Consider the following 18,002-nt stretch of genomic DNA (forward strand, 5'->3'; position numbering starts at 1 on the left):
GCAAGCCCTAGGCTCAGTGGTTTAGACCACAGCGCCACCCGTGTCCTCAATACATGCATAACTTTAGAACAATGTGTTCATGGGTTAAAGTTGCTAGGGAATGAAGGAGAGTCTGCTTATTTATTTGCCTGGTGGGCCTACTGAGTTTTGCCATACTCTACACATGAAGCACTACATCAAGTAAGTAATGGAGTAACCTTGACTTTTACCTTAGGATCCCCCTCAGGGCTTAATGTACATGCCCTGCTTTTAACTTGGTCTTATTTTGTGTGTTTAAGACTTTGTCTCTTGCATGCTGTGGTTTCAAAAGCCCAGGAAGGTAGACTTGTTCAGACAAAACTAGCTATACTGGTTAAATTGTGAGACTGACACTAATATAAGAGCTGTCAATTTTTCATTGTCAACATACCATATTCATTTTCTTTACACTTTTTATCTACTAATCTCTTGCTAAATAACAATCAGTAGGCCCAACCCACAAACAAGATTCAGTGTTGTAGGTTGGTTAATAAAATGCCTCAGGTAGTATCTGTCTGGATTTTATGAATCAGTCCTAAACATTGATATTCAAAAGTAAATCTTAAAGAGTACAATGAGATTGTACTTCCTGTTAGCATGCAGCAGTGTTAGTTTACCTTTGAGCTGCTTCAGATATGTTGTTCCTACATGGAAATAGATGTTTGCAATGATCTGTATTCAAATTTCTCACAATTACAAGGAACCCTTAAGTGTTGACACCTCTTGGAAGATTGCGGCTTAATTATTTTGAATACGTTGAACCCTTGTTACAAGCAGCACATTCTTTGCTCCATGCTAAAAGAAATGCTTGTGCCCATTCTAATAAAAATAATGAAACTAGTGTCTAATGTTGTTTATTAAATTTCTACACCACCCTTCATCCTAGAATCACAGGGCAGTTTACAATGTAAGAACACAAAAATGGATAACATAGTAACAAACACAAACAGTTACCCTCCCTCACAGTTATAAAGGCTGCAGATGGCTTAATTAGCCAAAGGCTTACGAGAAGAGGGACGTTTTCACCTGGTGCCTAAATATATGTAATGAAGGTGCCAGGCAAGCCTCCCTATGGAGAGCATTCCACAAATGGGGAGCCACTGCAAAAAAAAGCCCATTCTTGTGTTGCCATCTTCTGGACCTCTCATGCAGTGGGTACAGAAAGAAGTGGCTCAGATGATGATCACAGGTTCTGAGTCTGTTCATATAGGAACAGACAATCCTTGAGGTATTGCAGTCCTGAACTGTTTAAGGCTTTATGGGTAAAAACCAGCACTTTGAATTTGTCTCAGGAATTGATTGGCAGCCATTACAGTTAGACCAGGATTGGCATTGTATGCTCAAACTTTCTTGCTCCGGTGAGCAACCTGACCGCTGACTTCTGCACCAGTTGAAGTTTCCTGTTTTCAGAGGCTGCCCCACATATAATGCATTGTAGTAATCTCGGTCCTTATTTAAATATATCTATACTGCTCTTCACCATATGGTCACAAGGCAAGGTACAACACACCAATATGTGTTTTCAGAAGTATTTAAAATTGATCAAATATCCATAATTCCCCATATTTTACTCTTTACAGATTTAAATTAAAGCTATTAAACTTGTGTTAAAACTGGTTTGCTGTTTTGGATCCTTGTGTTTGTATCTAGGTTAAGAGGAAGCTAAAATAGCAGTTAAAACATTTAGGGTTAGCTGTTTGAACTCAAACTCATGGACTTCTTATGAAGCTAAACATTGAACAAAGAAACAAACAAAAAGTACTTAACACAGCACGTAGTGTAATTATGGTATTCTCTACCATGTTGGATGGCTTTCAATGGACAAGCCACAGTAGCTAGGTTCTAGCTCTACTGTTGGAAGCAGTACAGTATGTCTTTGAATAGCAGTTTCTGGAAATCACAGGTGGGAAGAGTGTTGTTGTGTTTGAGTCCTGTCCAGCACTTTTAGCTAAAAAGTCTACTTTAACATTAATGGTTCTCCTAACATTCAAAGCATAGCTTACCTGGGCTACATCATTTCCGGATTCAGACTTTCCAAAAAGTATCCACAACCAACGGAGGAACTGACACTGTGTGTGTGTAGGTGTGTGTGTGTGTGTGCGTTGCTTAAGTAATGTCATCTCAGACACTGAGAGGCAAATGTATTGATTGACGAAGCTTCCCTTTTTCTTTGACAGTGACCATTTTCTTGAGCACATTGACTCCAAAATTCTATGTTGCACTTACTGGGACATCTTCTCTGATATCCGGTCTGATATTTGTAAGTAATTTTCTCTATTTACTCATGCTGGAATTTTTGTTGATCCTACAGAACCAGAAATATAGTATGATTGTGTCTTGTGCAGGGATTGCATTTCAGGGATGGCACATGCATGCAAAAATGCATATACTTGAACCACCCCCTTCGAACCACCCTCACAGGGCCATCCTGACCTTCCAAGCAAGGCAGAGACCTATTAAGCTCTCCATCTTGCTTACCAGGCTCTGGGAGGCTCTCATGATATTTCATGTGGCCACTCAAGTTCCTGCAATATCTAACAAGAGCCTCCCAAAGGTAAGCAAGTCTGAGAGCTTAAAAGTGCTTTTCACACCAGGAAAACCAAGTGCAAAAGGAGCTTTTAGGCTCTGCTTTGCATGCAATTAATTTGTGGGATTTCAGCTGGCCAGCTTTCAACTACACAAGGTTAAAATTTCACACATTAGGATGCAATTGCACTGTAGGGTAAAAGTGAACTTATACTACTACATAGGCTAGTATTTAAAATGCTGCACACAAGTATTGTATAGAACTCTTCAGATTTTAGATGTTTAGAAGATTAAAAGTTATTTTTTTTAATTGCTAAGATGGCTATTTAGTCCCTTCTGCTGCTTAGGACAAAGAAGTAAGAGATTAATGCATACTCGACCCTAAATTTTGGCCTGCTTTTAAGACTGTTTTTAAAATGTCCAGGAAAGTATCTACAGCAACTAAGAATAGGTCATGTCTGCATCCACAGTACCTTTTGGGGATTTTTGGAAGATGAGGAATAGTTGTTGTGAAATGTGATGCATCTGTGTTTACAGTGTTACAGATTAATTTTTAAAATTAGACTTTTGTAAACTGTGCCAGTCTGAAGATGAAAGTTACCGGTACCTTTTATATGCCAGCTGAACTCTAGGTGGCGCTCCTATACAGAAAAAGAAACCAACATTTTTATTCATTTTGATGTGATTCCTTGCTGGTAACCACAGCCTTCCAAGTAAAAAATGAAATGGTTTATAGCATTGTAAGGGGCAGCTGTGACAATAGTGTTGAGCCTTCTCTGGCAGTATTCTGAAGCACATTGCTTAGGCTGCCAAGTCATTTGTGGAACTCTACCTGCATTGCCTCATTATCATGGCTGTATGAGGGGGCCTTATGCGTAGCCATAGTTGCACTATAATGCCATTCCATTGAACAGAAAATATGCATATTAGGAGCAGTGTACAAACCAAAAAGATGATGAAAATATTATCATTTGCCTTCAGGCAGTTCTTGTTCATCTTGAGTCCACCAGCATATGATTTAAGGCACTCCATGTTTTACCAGAATTGCCCAGAGTAGCATTTAGTTTTTGTCTGGATCCTACTTGTTAGGGCCAAATCTCTGACATAGGACATGCCAGTTCTGAGTCCCCTGTGTAGCACTGTGCTCAAAAGGTAAGATGAAACCTGTCTATCTATTCCTAACCCTCATGCAGTGCCACAAATAAATGTACACAAGTGGTTGTAGGAGGGGTGCGCTATCACAGGGTAGTAAAATGACCAAAATCAAGTGCATAGCATTAGAAGAAAGATGGTTAAGTCTGCTTCCCTGCATTAGTTTTATTCTGAAAAACATAGGATACTATTTTTAAGCCAATATTTTCCATTGGAAGGGGGGGAGTAGCCCTGTGGTAAGAACCAATAGATTTCTTGGGCTATCTTATATCTCCATTACACTTTTGTTTACAGAGAAACAGGAAGTGGCTGAAATTTGGGAGCATTGCTTACTACTTTGCTGGTGGCTGTGCCCTAAAAGGGCTTTGTTTAGAAACAATTCTTTTTTGTCATATTATCTGTGGGCAAACTGTCAACCTTTGCTGAAAGGAACCATAAATATAATTGTGGGCAGCCTATTGTTTTGTGAGCAAGTGACGTGACTTGAGATTCTTGACCCAATGGTTTATTGTATGTTTTACTGTTTCTCACTGCAGATATTTGAATGGTGGTATTTCAGGAAATATGGCACATCTTTCATTGAGCAGGTATCCGTGAGCCATTTACGACCACTTATTGGAGGAGCAGAGAATACTAATTCTCCACAGGCAACTTTCTCTGCCACTAGTGGAGAAAATGAGACAAGCAGGCAGAGTTTGTCAGGTGATTGCTTCTAACATCTGGCTTTGTGCAAATGTACTTCATGATAGTTGGCCTTAGCCAAAGCCTGTAAATAAAATTTATGTTTATTTTTGTAAATGGGCTTAGCTTTGCATCAGGTAATCCCTTTGTCTTGCTTAGGAAAAACAAGGGAAATAACAAAGTAAATCAGATTGGGCAAAGCCTTTTTTAGTGGGGGCAGGTGAGTTGTTGAGTTTAGTATTTTATTTTCCACAACCCCTTGCAATTTCCAAATCAATATGATTTTTAGTTTTTTTATAATAGATATTTTGCCTTTATATATTTTGCTATATAGATCAATGTGACAAGTGGCTTTTGTTTTTGTTTTTTGGAAAATTGCTTGCTTTGCACCTACGTGTGATAGAAAAACTGTTTTCTTGAAGTGGTATCTCAATTTAGACATTCATCCAAACTGTAATTTGGGCTATCAGAAACAAACCAGGGTTTCCTCTGTTTCCTCTCTTCTTACTTGGGGATTTCCCTTTTTAAATTTTCTGTTTAACACCATTAACACCGGTAATTTGTCATGCCATCCACATTTTAATACTATGGTTAGGGCTTGCCATGCCTGCTTCAAATGATTGTTTATGAATCTAGTTTTGAAAGCAAGTGCTAGCCATCATTTCAGATTTGCATGTCATGGTAAATTATGGCTACTGCAGACCAGAAAAGGGAGAAACCAGAATGTGAGCCCATGATTATTTCTGATTCTGTGGAGGAAACATTTTTTTTTTAAATATTTGGGCCAGTTCAGAAGTAATGGTTTCATATTTATTGAACCAAGATTCTTATGGTGAACCAGGCCTCAACACACAAAGCATATAGGTTAGAAATCTACAGTTAATTTTGAGATTAAACTGTTTCTTTTTACAGAGTGCAAAGTATGGCGAAATCCCCTCAATCTCTTTAGAGGAGCAGAATATAGCAGGTATTTTTATCTTTGTGATATAGTCATTTTTGTAAAATAAATTAAAATAGAACACGAGTTTCTGGTTTGTCAGAACGTTGTAATCTTACTCTTTCCTGTAAATTCCATGTATAAAGACAAAGATGAATCTGTTTGGATAGATGATTCATTTCTAAATGCATCCTTTAGGTTGGCATGTAGATACTTAAATGGGAGCGTATCCCACTGGCTTTCTTTTGAGTAGATATGCAAAGAATAGGGCTGTTAATGAAGCCTCTTTTCTTTCTCTTTCTTTTTTTAAAGATATACATGGGTGACAGGAAAGGAGCCACTTACATATTATGACATGAACTTATCTGCTCAGGATCATCAGACCTTTTTCACATGTGAAACAGACTCAGTTCGACCTTCAGATGCAGGTATCAACCGTATCTCTTGTGTGAAAGATAAAAAGATGGCTGGCCATGAATAATTTTTAATGTTGGAAATGCTTGTTCTAAATGTCTTTTCTAAGTCTCTTTTATATTTGATGGATAATTTATGCCATTTTCCCTAATTTTTCTGATCTCTTGGGATAGAGAAACCAGGATGAGAAAAACAAACCTTAAGTCATTATTATTGCCAGAACTTTGCATGTCTGTGATAACATTTTTACATTATGTCCTCTGCTCACCTGAGAGTCCTGTCCAAGTCTACATAGTAGGAAAGAAAGGTGTATTGTGGCACCTTAAAGACTAAAATGTTTACCATGCCATATGTGTTCATGGACCTTACCATGCCATATGTGTTCATGGACCTTTTTGTGACAGTTCAAGACCCTCACTGTTCTTGCTACAGCCAGATAGATAACAGCTATCCCTCTTGATTTTGTTACTCTCAATAGTAAGACTTGCAAATGTTATGCACTTCTGACTGTTGAATTACTACTATAAAAAATCCCCGCCATGCTCCGAGATTATTATATTTATTTGCTTTTGATTGCACCAAATTGTATTGAGGGTTACATATTGTCTATTCCTATCTTTAAAGCAATGGCTTTTGTCATATCTGGCCTTTGTCAACTTATGTGTTAATTCTTACTTGTTCATCTAAATAGGCAAGAGTTAGCTGTCTACACATTAATCTGATGAGATGTTTAATGATATGAGAGTTGTAGTTTTTGTTTTATAAACATCGTATATTGTTTCATCATCCGAGCCAAAACTAACATTATGGTTTCAGAAAAATGCTCCAACATTTTCCACATTATTCTTGCTGGACAGTTGCAGGTTTAGTTCCAAAAGAAACATATATAGGTTCTCTCCCTTTCTTATGAAAACTGAGGACCATCAGATATATTCAAACTGCAATCCTGTACTTCCTCACCTGGGAGTAAGCTCAACTGAAATCAGTTGGACTTACTTCTGAGTAGAAATGAATAGGATTGTTCATGAATGTTCACTTTTTAACCTTTGTCGGGATTAGGGTTTCATTTCCAAAAAATTGAACCCAACCAAGTGAGTGCCAATGATGAGAATTTTATTCACTTAAAATGAATAGCATCTGGCAGAAGAGGAGGAAGCAACAGCCAGACAGAAGAGGAGGAAGCAACAGCCAGGCCAATCCCACCAGCTTTGGCACTGTTCTCCATGTAGCCACACTCATTCCACCCAGAGACTATCAGTGACCAAACCTACCTTGCAGCCAGCAGGAGGGAAAACAACAAACTTTTCATGAGCCGCCTGGGGCCAATTGCCACAAGCTCAGCCCCCCCCCCTTTTGTCGGTCACCTTATGAATTTTTCTCTCTTTTAAAAATAAACATGAAGAATAACATACATTTATGATAAGGCAGGGGTCGGCAAGAATTACCTTGCCTGGGCCGGTTCACTCCAGCAGAGATCCCTCCGTGGGTCAGATCAGGTGCACGCGCGATTTCCGGTGTCTGTGCAGACGTGATTTCTGGTGCCGCGGAAATGAGTCCTTGTGCTGTGCTGCGCATGGGGACTCGCGAGCAGGCGGCTCAGTTTGGGAGCAGCTTGTGGGTCAATTAAATGACCCCCATGGGTCGCTTGTGGCCCATGGGCCTTAGGTTGCCAACCCCTGTGATAGGGGCTGATGTTCAGTTTGGTAGTGGCTTTATTCTTAGAAAGAGAGATGTTTGTTTGTTTGAATACTTACAGTCATGACTTGCCTGTTAATAAATCCTATTTTCCCCCAACAGTTATGCAGAAGGCATGGCGGGAGAGGAACCCTCAGGCCCGAATAAAAGCAGCATATCAAGCTTTAGAATTAAATAATGAGTAAGTTTGGTAACAAGTCTCACCCTAATTTTATGAACTAAAATTAAAGCTATACAGCATTGTTAAGTAATTTCTTAGAGCCTATTCATATTGTTGTAGACTTAGGATAAACATAGAAATTAATAAATTCTAGGATTGTGATTATTTGGGGGTCGGAGATACAAGCTGCAAAAGAATTTCTGACTGGCTGGGGGGGGGGGAGAGCAGATCTGTTAGCATTACAAAAAGGTGCTGATGGGCCATAGAAGGATCCTTTGGCCTGGAGAGTCAGATGTCACTAAGCTTGCCCGGGGCAACTGTGTTTGAGGGGACAGGAAAAGGGAGGTTTGAAGCAAGGGTTTCTGGGTAGAAGAAGAAGAAAATAAGGCTGAGATCCATCTTGGTGGGGGAGAAGGAAAGGTTGCCTGCAATGGTTTGGGCCAAGCTGTAAGATCTGGACTTCCTCCATGCAAACTGAATGTGTAAATAGGCGAATAAACCCTATTTCTCAAAGCAGGACAGTCTCCGATGTTTCTTCTGTTCTCCAAAGGGACCCAGACCCTGTGTGTGTGCCTGTGCCACTGCTTGGCGAAAAGAGGGGCGAGCACTGGGTTTTTGTAACAATATGATTAACACGTTCAAGTGATGTGACCTTTGGTGGGCTGTAACACTATCCCATATTAAGTTTTTAACCCTTGACATATAAAGCTAACATGTAAGACGTTTTTGTAATTGTTGGACATTGAGATGTTACAATTTTTCCAACCTGCAGTCTGAAGTGGATACTTCACACAAGTTTGAATTGATGCTGAACCATAGAAATGAAGTAAAGAATCTCATCTTTTTCAGTGCAACTGAATTAAGGATTCATTTTAATATGATTCAAAATTCTTATGTTTGGCTCAGTTGTGTCCAAAATTAGCATGCAACTTTTAGAAAATGAGATCTTCAAGTGGCAGGAGTATTTTTCAGCTCAAAATAAACGCAATTGTTATAAAAATCTTCATAGTTAAGTCATTAAAAAAATGTTCTGGGAATTTTCTCTTTTTCTTTTCTAACATTTCCCCTTCTGTATCACACAAAATGTTCCAGTTAAGAGAGAGAAAGCAGAGCAAAAGTTTCCATACCTTTAAAAACTATACACCACTTTGCAAATCTATTTTGTACATTTGACTATCCAAGTGCACTTTTATATGTGGGAGCTGGTATTTTTATATGACTCATCATGGATATCTGAACCACTGCTTTATAGAAATTCAGAATATTTGAGCACAGTTGTTGTTTATGAAACTACCAGTATTTCCATTTTAAGCCCCTGCTCCACCAGTTTATTAATTTCAAGGTCAAAAGTAATGGGTGGGATGCACCTAATACTCCCCGTCAGCAGAAGCCCTTCACAAGGGCATCCGCTTGTGCAATGGAGCTTTCCCTCCTTCTACTCTCCTCATGTGCCCCTCAAAATGAGCTTGGGGTTGGGACAATCCCAAGAACAATGGGGGGGGGCATCATTCCATGTGGCAAGCTGTAATGCTCACACAGTGGAGTAGTTCATAATAACACACTATTAAATTCCACCCAATATTTTGAGCTTCTACATAGAATGAACTGCAGTCCTTTTAAAAAAAAACTTCATTTTTGTAGTTTAACAGATATTGAAATTTACCTTTTACTTAGCGCATTTTGTAGTCATCTTGATCGTAAAATAGCCACCCTCAATGAAAATTAGTAGTCCCTCTCCTGCCTGGGGTCAGTCTCACAGAGCCTGTTTTCCTTTTAATGTGTATTGAAACATTTTACATGTATTGTTTGGATGAAAATAGTTTTGTTCCACATCTTTGATCGGAGTTTATACGTAAATATGTTCAGCTACTGTACTGTATACATTGTTAATCATGTCACTATGTCAACATACATCTTTTGAATACCTGGTTTCATTTTTTCTCTTTCTCAGTTGTGCCACAGCATATGTTCTTTTGGCCGAGGAAGAAGCAACTACTATTGTGGATGCTGAGAAATATTTTAAGCAGGCTCTGAAAGCAGGAGAAACCATTTATAGAAAGTCTCAACACTGCAGTTCCCAGAGCCCACAGCATGAAGCACAGTTTAGTAAGTATCCTTTCACAAATCATTCAAAATGGTCACTGGTGCTGTGCTTGGTCATGCATGAATCTACAGAAGCACTAGAAAACTTTAATGCTGCAGGATTAAAATCTACATGAACACAAAAATTAAAAGTACACATACTGTAAGTACAGGCAGCAGTTGTACAAGCTGCATTTTAATTTCAGAAAGTGCTGAATGTTTTGCACTGCAATTCTATATGTGTCTAAACAGAAGTAAGCTGAACCGAATACAATGGGACTCACTTTCAGTTAAGTGTGTAAAGGATAAGGCTTTAGCCTTATTTTAAAATATTATGAGAATATTTTTAAATATGCTGGTCACAGAAGGAGATTTGCACTCTAGGAAAGAGGTCATTCTATTCACAGAGCAGCAACACGATACAGTTCTATATTAACTACATTGAAGTTAGCAGGGCTGTGGGAAATAATGTTTTACCTTTGGTATTTTACCTTAGGTGGGTTCATCCTTCTACCAACAGCTCATCCTTTTTGCTTTTTCTAGCAAGTTTCTGTCAATAGCTCAAGGTTACAATATCATTCTCTCTCTTTATATTTCTCTCTCTTGCTGCCTTGTGCCATGAAATGTGGTGTCTTAATTTTGAGGCCACAAACAAGTTGTCAAACTTCAGTTTATTATTACAATGGAACAGCAAATATGTGCTGAAGCTATGACTATGTTGTTTGGATGAAAGGGTGTTAGAGGGTTTCTTGTCCCACATCCTTGGATGTGGTGGCTCGAGGAAATAGTTGGATTCCTTGTGCTTCATATTAAGTCAGTGTTTGGCACATCACATTGTCTGTGCCCCTCCCTTTCTATTTTCTCAGGATATAATGTTCCCTCCATTTTGCAGACTCAGATGGATAAATGTTGATTGACTCATGTGTGTTTTCAAAAAAAAAGTCACTTTGTGATTTTATGGGTGTGTTCTGTGGTTTAACCCTCAACCTTCTCAATATATTTGTGGACAGGGAGAGCAGGACGGATCTCCTACAACATATGCAGAAATGAATGACTGGGTTAGAAAATGTGTGATAATTTAGTTTTTATGTATTTGATGTAGTCTCTCTTTTTCCCTAGGAAGAGACACCAATGTACTGGTTTATGTGAAAAGGAGACTAGCTATGTGTGCAAGGAAGCTTGGAAGAATTAAAGAAGCAGTAAAAATGATGAGAGATGTAAGTTATCCAGACTTCAATCCTATGCCCACTTACCTGGGAGGACATAAGAAGAACTTGCTGGATCAGGCCAGTGGCCCAACTAGTCCAGTAACTTCTTCTCACAGTGGCCAGCCAGATGCCTCTGGGAAACTGGCAGGCAGGATTTGAGCACAAGAGCATTCTCTCATCCTGTAGTTTCCAGTAGCTAGTATTCAGAATCGGTATTGCTGCTTCCAGTTGTAGCTCATCATGGCTAGTGGCTGAATTTAAGTCAACAGCACTTACTTCTGAGTAGACGTGTATAGCAGTGATGAGGAATATCCAGCCTCAGAGGCTATTTTCCCCATGTCATGCCATCTGCCCCCCCCCCCCAATATCATTTATGATGTCAGGTACAGAGCAGGAATGATCAGGAGTCTTAAAAGGGGTGCTGATTGTTCCATGACTTGTTTTCAGTGCCTGTTAAATTTGGCACCAGATGAAAGTCCCACTGGGATTGGTTCCACTTGGAAGCTACTGAATGGAGCTAAACGCTTTCCAAAGTGAGGTTTGAAATCAGTGCTCTTTGGCTGTTTGGGTCAACTTAGCAATTCCTTTGCAGAATGGCTTGAGTTTAATCTGTGCTGCAAAGGAAAAATGGGTCAGTTTCACTTTGTATAGGAAAAGCAGCACCTGTGATTTCAAGATATGAGTGGAATGTACAATCCTTTGTGTTTGGTTTTGGAAACCATGAGTTTACTACCAAGTCTGTTAACCTAGATTGTAAACTTAGGTACATTTACTTGGCGGTAGATCTCATTGAGGGACATGGGTGGCGCTGTGGTCTAAACCACTGAGCCTCTTGGGCTTGCCGACCGGAAGGTCGGTGGTTCGAATCCCCGTGACGGGGTGAGTTCCCATTTCTCGGTCCCAGCTCCTGCCAGCCCAGCAGTTAGAAAGCACACCAAAAAGTGCAAGTAGATAAATAGGTACAGCTCTGGCGGGAAATGGTGTTTCCATGTGCTGCTCTGGTTTCGCCAGAAGCAGCTTGGTCATGCTGGCCACATGACCCAGAAAAACTGTCTGTGGACAAATGCTTGCTCCCTCAGCCTGTAAAGTGAGATGAGCGCCGCAACCCCAGAGTCGTCTGCGACTGGACTTAACTGTTAGGGGTTCTTTACCTTTACCTTTTTAGATCTCAATGAGTTCATTGGGTTAGTGTGCGTAATTCATTTTAATTCGTAAAGTCAAATTTAATGCATTTTTACTTAGTGGAGTAAACATGCATAAGACTTGGCTGCAAGATAGAAACTTGTGTAGCCTAATTTATTCTCTCCTCCCGGCTCCTATTTACAGTTAATGAAAGAGTTTCCTCTCCTAAGTGTATTGAATATACATGAAAACCTCCTAGAATCACTTCTGGAACTACAGGCTTATGCTGATGTCCAGGCAGTTCTAGCAAAGTATGATGGTAAGAATATATAAATGTCACTGTGTGCTAGATGCATGTTGCAGTGTGTGCTTGAATAAAATATTCATGAATCACTAGGCCCCTTCCCTCTTGGGGTCCAAGGCCTCCCATGATTAGCAGTCATTTTTCAAATAACTCAGCAGAGTAGATGGGTGGTGCCTGAAAATCAACACAGACATCTGCTCACCTTGATTTGTATCTTATCTTGGACCTTGGGCAGTTGATATAAATTGGATGAAATTATTTTATTTGTTCAACTTTTAAATTGCCATTTATCCAATCAAAATCCCAGGGTTGTTTGCAAAATACTAATTGTTTTTAACTTATTGTGTTGTTTGGATTTTATTATGCTAGTTAGGTTGTAATCCAGCTGGTGAAAGGCTCTCTATCTATCTATATATATAATTCATTTAAAAAATAGTAACACTTCCCCAAATATTTAAAGAAGATATCATTTAAGCAAGACATATAGGAATGACAGTTCTATCCCACTTATTTTTTTCTAGTGGCTCTTTTCACTCCAGAGAACCTAGGGCTTGCTGATCAGAAGGTCAGTGGTTCAAATCCCCACGATGGGGTGAGCTCCCATTGCTCAGTCCCTGCTCCTGCCGACCTAGCAGTTCGAAAGCACGTCAAAGTGCAAGTAGATAAATAGGTACCGCTCTGGTGGGAAGGTAAACGGCATTTCTGTGCACTGCTCTGGTTTGCCAGAAGCGGCTTAGCCATGCTGGCCACATGACCTGGAAGCTGTACACCGGCTCCCTCGGCTCCCAATAAAGCGAGATGAGCGCCGCAACCCCAGAGTCGTCCGTGACTGGACCTAATGGTCAGGGGTCCCTTTACCTTTACCTTTTTATGTTAACTTTTTACATTATAATTGAGTAATATATCCTGTCACTAGTATGTTATATTGATGTTTATATATCAGTTAGCAGAAGAGACTAATTACTTCTTTATGTTCTCAAAGTTACACCACTTTTTCCATGGTGCATCTCTCTGCAAAGGATTTCAGGTCAAAAAACTATAATGCCCTTCAACTTCAGTGCCAGATTTGCCACATTTTCTGTGAGAGGTGCTCTAAAGGAGTTTTTCCTAACAGTTCTTCCTCTAGGACTGCATAGTGCTTAGTTGCTTTTCAGCATACCATGGAACACATACATAAAATGTAAGAAGAGTTTCATGTAAACTCTGAACAGTGTTTCTGATGAAGTTAAGGGTGGGAACACAGTTCAGTGGGTGTCAGATTCACTCCTTGTCCCCTCCAGCAATGGGTGTTCAAGATTCAAGATGCTGAAAAGCTGCTGTGATTCAGATGCAATGCGGGAGCTAGATGGAGCCATTGCTTTAACTCAGAATATATTGCAGATTCTTACACTTGATAGCTAAGTATTTTTTAAAAAGTTAAAAAGTAGATAGTGGCTAAAACTGCCCATTAACATGGAATTGGGGGGCGGGGGATTTGAAGGTGGCTGGAGGCATTTTAGAATGTGTTAATAGATTGCTTTAACCTGGTTTTATGACAGTGATGTTGAAGACTTGCCAGAAACAATACATGATTCTGAACATTGCTGTGTGGCAACCAGCCCAAAATTTTGATCCTCTCATTTGGGAAAAGGAGGAAGAGAAGTAGTAGCTAGGAAGAGTAACTTCGTGGGAAGTTGTGGTGATGACAGTAAGGAAAGAGGTGATTAGGAGAAAAGAGGAAGGAATGGGACCTAGGGTTGAGATTGTACAGGGAAGAAAGATGAGTGACAGAGAATATATGGAACAGAAGAGGTTATCCCACATTCTGTTGCTGTGGGCACACGGGTGTTGGGGGCATATGTTTTTATGAGCCACATCAATGGCCATGATCCTTTAGTCATCTTGGAATTCTCAGAAATAAGAAGCTACAGACAATTTGGAGCCATGATCCAAAACAGCAGACATTTGACACATGTACAAGAGAGTAAGATGCATAGCCGTGTCTTTCTCTGTAGTTTCCTCCCCTGAGCTCTCACACAAGGCAAGTAAACTTAGTCTGAAACATTGCCTTTTCCTTTGTGGTAGCTTTAAAGTACCTCCCTCTTCTCGAAGGGTGTGGTTTTGAAATGTTTCTCACTTTAGAATGTAAATACAACAATTTATTGTTTCATAGACATCAGCCTTCCAAAATCAGCAGCGATATGTTACACAGCAGCACTCTTAAAGGCCAGAGCAGTTTCAGATAGGTAAGTGAAATATTTCAGATTCAGATGTAAAGTGATAAACTCTTCATTCTTCCTGCAAGCAAATAATTTTGCATCTGGCAACTGCAAGTAGTGCTTTTGCTTTGCTGGATTAAGCTCTGGCCCAGCTAATTTGAGCTTTTGCTTAAAATTTTTATTTTCAATCAGCTCAGCTTAAAAAAAAAAGCCAGATTATCCTTTGCCTCAGTTTGAGTAACTTGACAAACTTTTGAATGTTGCTGCAGATTCTCTCCAGAAACAGCCTCTAGAAGAGGACTTAGTACAGCAGAGATTAATGCTGTAGAGGCAATTCACAGAGCAGTTGAATTTAATCCTCATGTTCCAAAGGTAAGTGTTTGTCCGCGTGCATACACACACACACACACACACACACACACAAAGCAAAAGGCAAGCCAACTAAAACAGGTGATTATTTTAAGAACTTCTCTACATACACCATATTGAGTATTCTGTCTTATGAGGCAGATATAGCAGGCACTTGGGTAAAATCACTTTTAAACAAATGGGCTCTGAAACAAGAGGTAAACTCAGTTGGGAGAATAGTGATCTCTGGAGTGGGAGTGTCTTCATGGAGGCACTTCCTGCACTGATTTCCACCCCCATCTCCAGCATTCACATTTTCTCGGGCACACATAGGTTTGAGAGCATACATTTGCTAAAATATCATAAGACAGAAGTACAGGGTTGTTGTTTTTAGCTCTTCAAAGTTCTGTCACACATTGACACCATGTTTTTCTGCAACACCTAACAATTCATAATTGTTAATCTCAAATGCTTGCAGCCCAAAAGCATTTTTGCATGACAGAGTTTCAGAGAGATTAGTGTCCTTATAATTGGTTTCATGCTGAGAGATTACGTAGTTTGTATGTTTGTTGGCAAATTTGTTGTTCCTGGTGCTACTATTTGATTGTTATCTTCAAATAGGAACAGTGCATTTTCCATTCATTGGTGGTTCTGGTGCTGTCAATGCTCTCTATTGCCTGTTTTTGTTTTAAGATAGGCACTGCAACCTCCAGCCTGCCACAATATTCTCCCTCTCTCCTATGTGTCTCCTAACTAGAGCCATCCCATTTGGATTATTTGTTTATGTTTGACAAAAGCAGACTTATTTCCTAATCCGGGCATAGGCAAACTCGGCCCTCCAGATGTTTTGAGATTACAGTTCCCATCATCCCTGACCACTGGTCCTGTTAGGTAGGGATGATGGGAGTTGTAGTCCCAAAACATCTGGAGGGCCGAGTTTGCCTATGCCTGTCCTAATCCTTCCTTCACCATTCAATGAATTCTTTACTTTAGCCATCACTGAGAAGGACTCTGTTTTTTATTGGTCTCTCATAGCACTTCTGAGGTCCTCGGCCTCACTCACACTGCACTTCTTGACTTGTGTGTTCAGATTTCAGCTGTTCTTGTTGATTTTCTGAAATCACAGTTGCTGGTAAAGTTCTGCAAATGCAGAACTTTACTGGTAGGAGGATCCTAATCAGTCTGTCCTGAAGTGAATCATGGAGCCCTTGGGGATGGTAGGGTTAGGAAGAACACATGGGGAGGGTGTAATGTCACAAGAATGGCAGGGAGAGTGGGGGACTCAGAGAAGGGGGTAACAGAAGAGGGAGCAGTTGTATTGCACTGCTGGCAAAGAGATAAACAATGATGTGTAAAGTGTGGTGTGTGTGTTTCTGTAGAGTTGTCTTGAGTTAAGGATGTGTGGCTGAGCTAGGTGTATGTACAAGAAAGAGCGAGTGTGGGATAGCTATGTCTGATTTGGTTTTGACCATGCTGAGGCAGTATGGCCCTCAGATTGAAAATAAAGTTCACCACCTCTGATCTAGGGAGACTAGGAATCTCATGTTTTCCTCTAGCCCTTTTAAAAAAGGATTTTACGGTTCTGAGCTCACTGTCTTTCTAGTTCAGTGTCTTTTCACCCCCCTGCTATTATTTATTTTCAATTTTATTTGTTTTAAAGATGTATGGAAATTGTTAGATTTAATTGTTCTGTTTGTAAAACCACTTTGTGTTCTGTTTTGAAAGGTACCATAAATCTAAATAGAAATATATAAACCATTTCAGCTTCTGTAATACCAAGCATTCACCTCTGTGTTTCTGCTGGCTGCTTTTGAGCTCCTGAGTTGATAAATAGGTTGGCTGATCAAGTTAGTCCTTAGGATCTCCTGCTAAACAGACTCTACTTGCTTCCCCAGCCATAATTTTCCATACAGAGGGAGATAATATATGTTAACCTCCATAGGGTGGGCACTTGTTTACCTTAATGAAACATTCAAAGACCATGAAATAGTATGCTGTCCTAGAGCATGATTTTGTTTTCTGATTGGTAGAAGCATGTTGACTAAATTTCCAACCTAATATAATTCCCCTCTAAGTAGGGTAGTGAATGTGGTGCCCTCCATATGTTGTTGGACTACAACTCTCATCATTCCAGATGATTGACCATGCTGGCTGGGGCTGATGGGAGTTGTAGTTCAAAAACATCTAAGAAGCACCATGTTGGCTACCCCTGTTCTAAGATAAGAGACAATGTTTGAGCTTGTTTAAACATAACTAAGAAAAAAAAAAAGAGTTGGTGTCGCTTGTTGTCAAGGCATGATTTAATATGAGCTCAAAGGGTCATTTAAGGTCCCTGTTTAGATATGGATTCCAGAAAAATAGAACACAGTGGACCCCTCTGTTTATTCTTGAATTCACACAGCCCATACAAATGTGTTAATATATATCCCTATTACTTTGATTTCCAAGCAAACATCGCACAAGTTGACACCTTATAGATTAGTAAAAATAAGAAGAAAATCGAAGGAAGTGTGGGGTAAACAGGACCACTAATAATCCCAGAGATTGCAAGCCTCCTTAGTGAGATTCACCTACCACTTTGAGAACCATGGGAACAGAACAACTATCCAGGAAATAATGATCGTATCAGCATTTTTTTGGGACAATTTCATCTGTAGACAGTCAGAACTATAGCATATTGTACTAGAACTAAGTTAAAAATAACTCCTCTAGGGAAGAACTTGTTTTTTGCATGCTTTTATTTGTTTTTTTCCAAAGAGTCAGTTGTTAATGGACCACTTTCTTTGTCTAATAGGAAGTGAAAGCTTTTTCTAAATGGCTGAAATTTAGGATTTTGTCCAGTTGAAAACTAGATGTATCAGATAAGTGAGACAATAAGAAACAGATGGGTTCTCAGAAAGATATTTGAGTAAGTGTTTTAGTTCCATCCTTTTGTTTGTGACTATTGCTAGCTCTAAATGAACCTGTAAACCATTCTACATACAGTGGGTTTGATCCTTCTCCGTTTGAATATAGTGCTTTCCCATGCAGGAATACCCATAGGATAAGAATGGTTTCTGCTTTGAAGAAAGATGTTGTCCTTTAATGGGGACCATTTTTTTCTTAGAAGCAGGGCCTATTGGGGCTTGAAACTGTTCCTATGGAAGGCATTTCTTTG

General features: G+C 39.7%; 1 protein-coding gene across 2 annotated transcripts in view; it reads left to right on the forward strand.

The window, feature by feature from the left end:
- ST7L (suppression of tumorigenicity 7 like) overlaps nucleotides 1–18,002 on the forward strand; it is a 40,957-nt gene that overhangs the window by 1,651 nt on the left and 21,304 nt on the right. For both annotated transcript variants that reach the window (XR_014527479.1, XM_083508934.1), the window contains exons 2-11: nucleotides 2,196–2,278; nucleotides 4,233–4,398; nucleotides 5,290–5,344; nucleotides 5,627–5,742; nucleotides 7,526–7,604; nucleotides 9,535–9,689; nucleotides 10,785–10,882; nucleotides 12,200–12,314; nucleotides 14,452–14,524; nucleotides 14,767–14,869. Coding sequence is in view for 1 of the 2 variants with exons in the window: in XM_083508934.1 (XP_083365060.1) it covers nucleotides 2,196–2,278; nucleotides 4,233–4,398; nucleotides 5,290–5,344; nucleotides 5,627–5,742; nucleotides 7,526–7,604; nucleotides 9,535–9,689; nucleotides 10,785–10,882; nucleotides 12,200–12,314; nucleotides 14,452–14,524; nucleotides 14,767–14,869 (1,043 nt within the window). In the remaining variant the exon portion in view is untranslated. The remainder of the gene's footprint in view (nucleotides 1–2,195; nucleotides 2,279–4,232; nucleotides 4,399–5,289; nucleotides 5,345–5,626; nucleotides 5,743–7,525; nucleotides 7,605–9,534; nucleotides 9,690–10,784; nucleotides 10,883–12,199; nucleotides 12,315–14,451; nucleotides 14,525–14,766; nucleotides 14,870–18,002) is intronic.

The sequence above is a fragment of the Podarcis liolepis genome (assembly GCF_965112155.1).
Source record: "Podarcis liolepis genome assembly, chromosome: 6".
Classification (NCBI taxonomy): Eukaryota; Metazoa; Chordata; class Lepidosauria; order Squamata; family Lacertidae; genus Podarcis; species Podarcis liolepis.